The sequence below is a fragment of the Littorina saxatilis genome, linkage group LG1, assembly GCF_037325665.1.
Source record: "Littorina saxatilis isolate snail1 linkage group LG1, US_GU_Lsax_2.0, whole genome shotgun sequence".
NCBI classification, from domain to species: Eukaryota; Metazoa; Mollusca; class Gastropoda; order Littorinimorpha; family Littorinidae; genus Littorina; species Littorina saxatilis.
In genome coordinates, this window is record NC_090245.1 from 92,893,706 (window position 1) to 92,898,705 (window position 5,000).

At 43.4% G+C, this 5,000-nt stretch overlaps 2 protein-coding genes across 3 annotated transcripts in view; both read right to left on the reverse strand.

Moving 5' to 3' along the window:
* The window catches only part of LOC138945742 (1,25-dihydroxyvitamin D(3) 24-hydroxylase, mitochondrial-like), an 18,761-nt gene extending 15,213 nt beyond the window's left edge, over window positions 1–3,548 (reverse strand). The window contains exon 1 of the mRNA XM_070317241.1: window positions 3,047–3,548. Coding sequence (XP_070173342.1) covers window positions 3,047–3,509 — 463 coding nt within the window. The 5' untranslated portion in view covers window positions 3,510–3,548. The remainder of the gene's footprint in view (window positions 1–3,046) is intronic.
* Window positions 3,549–4,833: 1,285 nt separating this feature from the next.
* The window catches only part of LOC138945750 (vesicular glutamate transporter 2.2-like), a 15,637-nt gene continuing 15,470 nt past the window's right edge, over window positions 4,834–5,000 (reverse strand). For both annotated transcript variants that reach the window (XM_070317253.1, XM_070317262.1), the window contains exon 12: window positions 4,834–5,000. This exon is cut by the window's right edge and continues 1,938 nt beyond it. The gene's annotated coding sequence lies outside the window, so the exon portion shown is untranslated.

Sequence of the window (5,000 nt, forward strand, 5' to 3'; positions counted from 1 at the left end):
TCCCTACCTGCCAACACTGATCCCTTTAGGCCTACCTCAAGTATCTAACATCCTCCTCCTCCACCCGCGGCTAATCTGTCTCGTTTAAATAGAGTTTATCTGACGCTGTCCGCTCTATCTAAACTCACACTAAACTACTTCCTGCGCGATATCAAATTCGCTGGGAACTTCCTGCGCGATGTCAATTGATATACAGTTCCTAGTTGACCAATGACAACAGCATGTTTTGTCATGTGATCAGTAAAAATGCGATAAATATATATATCCACCCAGCGTTCTTTTAAGTGCACAGACAAAAGTTATCTGACAACATATTTTTAGATTTTTTTTGGCATTGGAGACATTGTTTTCACCGTACAAACAACAGCTAACAACCATAACAAAAACAAACATTTTATTTTAAATTAAAAAGTGTCTTCGTTACATAAAAAACAAACAGCATGTGAACGATTAAATTTAAAAGTGCGTTTAATTAGTACACACTAAAGGGTTATTAATTGATAACCAACCAAACATTTCTCAAAGCTTTGACGTGTGGTATCAGAGCGTCCTTCCTTTCAGACAGACACCAAGAAAACCTACATGCTGGACGCTCCATGTGCAAGAAGGGTGTGCGTGTGTGTGTGTGTGTGTGTGTGTGTGTGTGTGTGTGTGTGTATGTGTGTGTGTGTGTATGTGTGTGTGTGTGTGTGTATGTGTGTGTGTGTGTATGTGTGTGTGTATGTGTGTGTGTGTGTGCGTGCGTGCGTGTGTTTTTGTGTGTATGTGTGTGTGTGTATGTGTATGTGTGTGTGTTTGTGTGTGTATGTGTGTGTGTGTGTGTGTGTGTGTATGTGTGTGTGTGCGTGCGTGCGTGTGTTTGTGCGTGTGTGTGTATGTGTGTGTGTGTATGTATGTGTGCGTGTGTATGTGTGTGTGTGCGTGCGTGCGTGTGTGTGTGTGTGTGTGTGTGTGTATCTATACTCAGAGGCAAAAGAAACGCAAATGCTGCAGTGAAGATGGGTTACACATGAATTTGAATGTCGATTTAATTATTTCGGGTTAACAATAACAAGGGAACGATTTGACCAATACAAAAACCATACGGAAAAGTGTATTGGGATGAGAACATGACGTGCCATGTTCCACTGAACACTGTTTGAAGACGGTTGAAAGTCAATAGCGTGTTGCTCCTCCCTGGGCGTTGATGACTGTGGCGCACCTCCGGTACATGGAGAGGACGAGGTGATTAATTTGCTGCTGAGGGACCTGAGCCCACACCTGCGTCACGGCACCACGCAGTTCTGCTGCTGTGCGGGGTCTCCGGGCAAGGGCATTAATCCTTCTTTGCATGATGTCCCAAAAGTGTTCGATTGGGTTGAGATCCGGAGATCGAGCAGGATGAGGCAGAAGGTTCAGGCTGTTGTGACGCAGGAAGTCCTGGGTAGAACGTGCAGTATGGGGACGGGCATTGTCTTGCTGGAACAGGCAGTTCCGGTGCCTCTGGAAAAATGGAACCACATAGGGACGCAGGGCTTGATTGATGTAGCGGTCTGCATTGACACCATTCCCACGACCTTGGCCGACGTTCTAAAAGACGACAAGCCTCACTCGCGGATTGACACTAATGGCGCCCCATATCATGACGCTGACACCTCCCCATCGATCATGCTGCAGGATGTTATTGTTAGCAAACCGCTCTCCAGGTCTTCGCCAGATCCGGACACGCCCATCGCCAGGTTCCAGGCAAAAGCGCTTCTCGTCCGAAAAAAGAACCCTCCGCCAGTCCCGATGGCGCCAGTGGGCATGCTGCTGGGCCCAGGCCAGACGATCCAGGCGATGCTGAGCTGTCAAGACTGGACGTCGAGCAGGACGCCGATTTACCAGGTTCTGCCCACCAAGGCGTCGGCGTACAGTTCTGGCACTGACGGGTTCTCCATGCACCCCGAATGTGTTACGGGCTCTGTTGGCGGCAGTTTCGAATGCATCTCGCTGGTGTTGATGGACAAGATGGCGATCTTGTCGGGCTGTTGTTACCCGGGGTCTGCCACGTCCTAGTAAGTCGCAGGTACTGTTAGTGACATGAAAACGTTGCTGCAGGCGATAAACCGTGGTGACATTTACTCCAAATGCCCTTGCAACTTGCTAAACTGATTGTCCGACATCAATTCTCACGATCGCCTGTTGGCGCTGATCTGGTGATAGTCTCGGCATCGCGCCTGTGTCGCAGAAATGAATGTTGTAACAGTTTTGTGAGTATTGTACAGCTTGCCTGAACACTCTGAACACGAAAAACTGCTTTTCCACATTGTGCATGTGCTGAAAGTGGTCCCCATGACGGTTTGGAATCCCCGTCAACAAGACCTCGCGTGTGACCCAGATAACGGCAAACACGGTTCTGACAAGATACGACCGCTAAAACAACACGTGCAGAACATGCTAGTATCATGATTTTATTTTTATTTCAAGTCCATACAGGTTTAATTAACGCATCCTTTATTTGCGTTTCTTTTGCCTCCGAGTTTATGTGTGTGTATGTGTGTGTGTGTGTGTGTGTGTGTGTGTGTGTGTGTGTGTGTCGACTTAAGTTTGCAGGTTGACAGAGTTGTCAGTTACGAAATTCGTTCAGCGAAATATTGTCATCACTTCACACAAATAGTCACCAGGCTGTAAATGTGTGATATATGTCTCCAAGTGGAAAGATGCTCTTCAACCATGTACTAACTTGGACAGATCTGTTCTGGTGTACAACAAGACTAACATGAAAACAAAGATACATTAATAAATATTCAGTCTTATATAAATTTAAGTTTTGCATGCTTGTTTAGCCATGGACAGTGAATGTTTGGATTTACAAAGAAAGCAAAATCTTCATTTTCAACATACTACCACAATCCTCTCCGTCTGTAACCTTTTTTTTTTTTACCTGCTTTCTTGAATATGGGACATGGTTTGTGCAATACGGGATACAAACCCCGCAGTGACCTTCTTTCGAATCCACAACAGTGAAGATAGGCAAGAAATCATGATTCCAGAAATAACAGTATTGCATACGCTTTATACTCACTAAACGGCTTGAAGAGAAACCTAGCTCCGATGTAGGGAAGAGAAGAGATGACACCCGTCGTGGGGATCTTCCGATAGGGCATGGCTTTCCTGTAAGTCTCGCTTTCCTCCTCTGTAGACAGGCTGGACATCTCTCTCAACCGTATGGGAAACAAAGTCCCAGTAGGCAGCCAGCTTTTTAAAGAGGTAGTCTGCCTTGATTTGTACTGTGTGGACGACATGGCTTGGCGCATCTGCGAATTTGACTGTGAATTATAACTGTACGATTGTGGTGTAAAGTGCGGACGAGAGGAGTACTTGAGGCATCGTGTTGTAAAGGACGGACGACAGAAGCAGCTGAATGATTGGCGAGAGATGTTGCTTGACGGTCGTTTGGTCAAGAACGGACACGGTGTTTTGTGCGACACCCAGCCCCTATAAAACCCTACAGGGGATGCCCTTGATCTTGCGAGGCGAACAGCCATGGTGTTTCAGACGCGCCCCTATGCAGTGAAATGACAGTTTTTTTCTTGTTGATGCTTTCAGACGTTAGTTTGACGCGGCTTATCTGATGCTGCAAGAGATGACGATAAAGCTGCATGATAAAGCTGCATGATAAAAGGTTCATTCACAGCTTTCTACGAGTCATACTTGACGCTGACAATTGATTAGTACCTCACAGCGCTGCAGAGAACACAATCGCGTAACGATGCCTAAAGATAGTATACCGAGAGCGCCATTTTAGAAAGTGTTCTGACGATTTGGACCTAAAAAAAGTCTAAGGGGCATTCGCTGTATTGTAATTTAGAAACACCCGCAATTATTTGCTCAGAACTGTTCCGAAACTATGCCAAATAATTAAATCAATTTTAATCAGCGAGCGGTTTGCTTCGCCCAGCTCTCCTGTCAGGAGTCCGGCCTTCCGGTCGTCATCATTATTTATTTAGTTTTCATAGATACCCATTCGTCAAAGCAGATTAAGACAGTTTGCTTAAGGAAGTCAAATCTACACTGAGTCTGGCATATAGGCTACAAGGCGTTCGGTGTTATCGTTACGTTAAACTTACACAACTACCAGATCTTTCCATTTTTTACAAAGAAAACCGACTTTGAAAAATGATCTCCTCTGAATCGTGTCTTATTTAAAAGATATGCGTTACTGAATGTGTAATGTTTTCATATCATTCATCTGTTAGTTGCCTCCCTTGATTTTCATTTTTTTTAATTTCTGAGAAAAATTATTTCCACCTCAAATCAATGCTATAGAGAAATACACAGTGTATAGAAATCTTAATTTCTTCTTTTTGATATTTTTTTTTAAAGGATATCACCATGCAATTTTATTGTTTTAAAAAAGTTGCTTCAAAATTATCTCCCTTGATCTCCACTTGCACAAAACACTTGTTTACACTATGTGTTTTATATTGGGGTATTTTTTAAGAAAATAAATCTGAAAAAATCACTGCAAACAGTCCTAGATATCTATACAATATAAAAAGAATCTGCATGATGTATGATGTGTGTGTTCGTGTATGTGTATGTGTAATGTGTGTTTGTGCGTGCGTGCGTGTGTGTATGTTTGTGTGTGTGTGTGTGTGTGTGTGTGTGTGTGTGTGTGTGTGTGTGTGTGTTTTTGTGTGTGTGTGCGTGTTTGTCTGTTTGTCTGTCTGATCGTCCTGACTTTATGTCTGTCTATCCGTGACAAGGAACAGTGTACTTGGATTTGGTAAAATGAATCATTGTTAGCGCTTCTAGTCTGCTACTATATTTTGATGAAAGTAAGCACTTGAAGTGAAAACGCAAGACCTATTAAGTTGAGTTCTTTTATTCTTCAAATTACGTGTACAAAACAAGTTCTTAATTCTAAACAGACACCATATACTAGTGACTAATTATATGTACATATATACACACATTTCACTGCTCATTTGATATACAAGTAAAAGATGGCAGATGTGGCAACATTCCTCAACAAC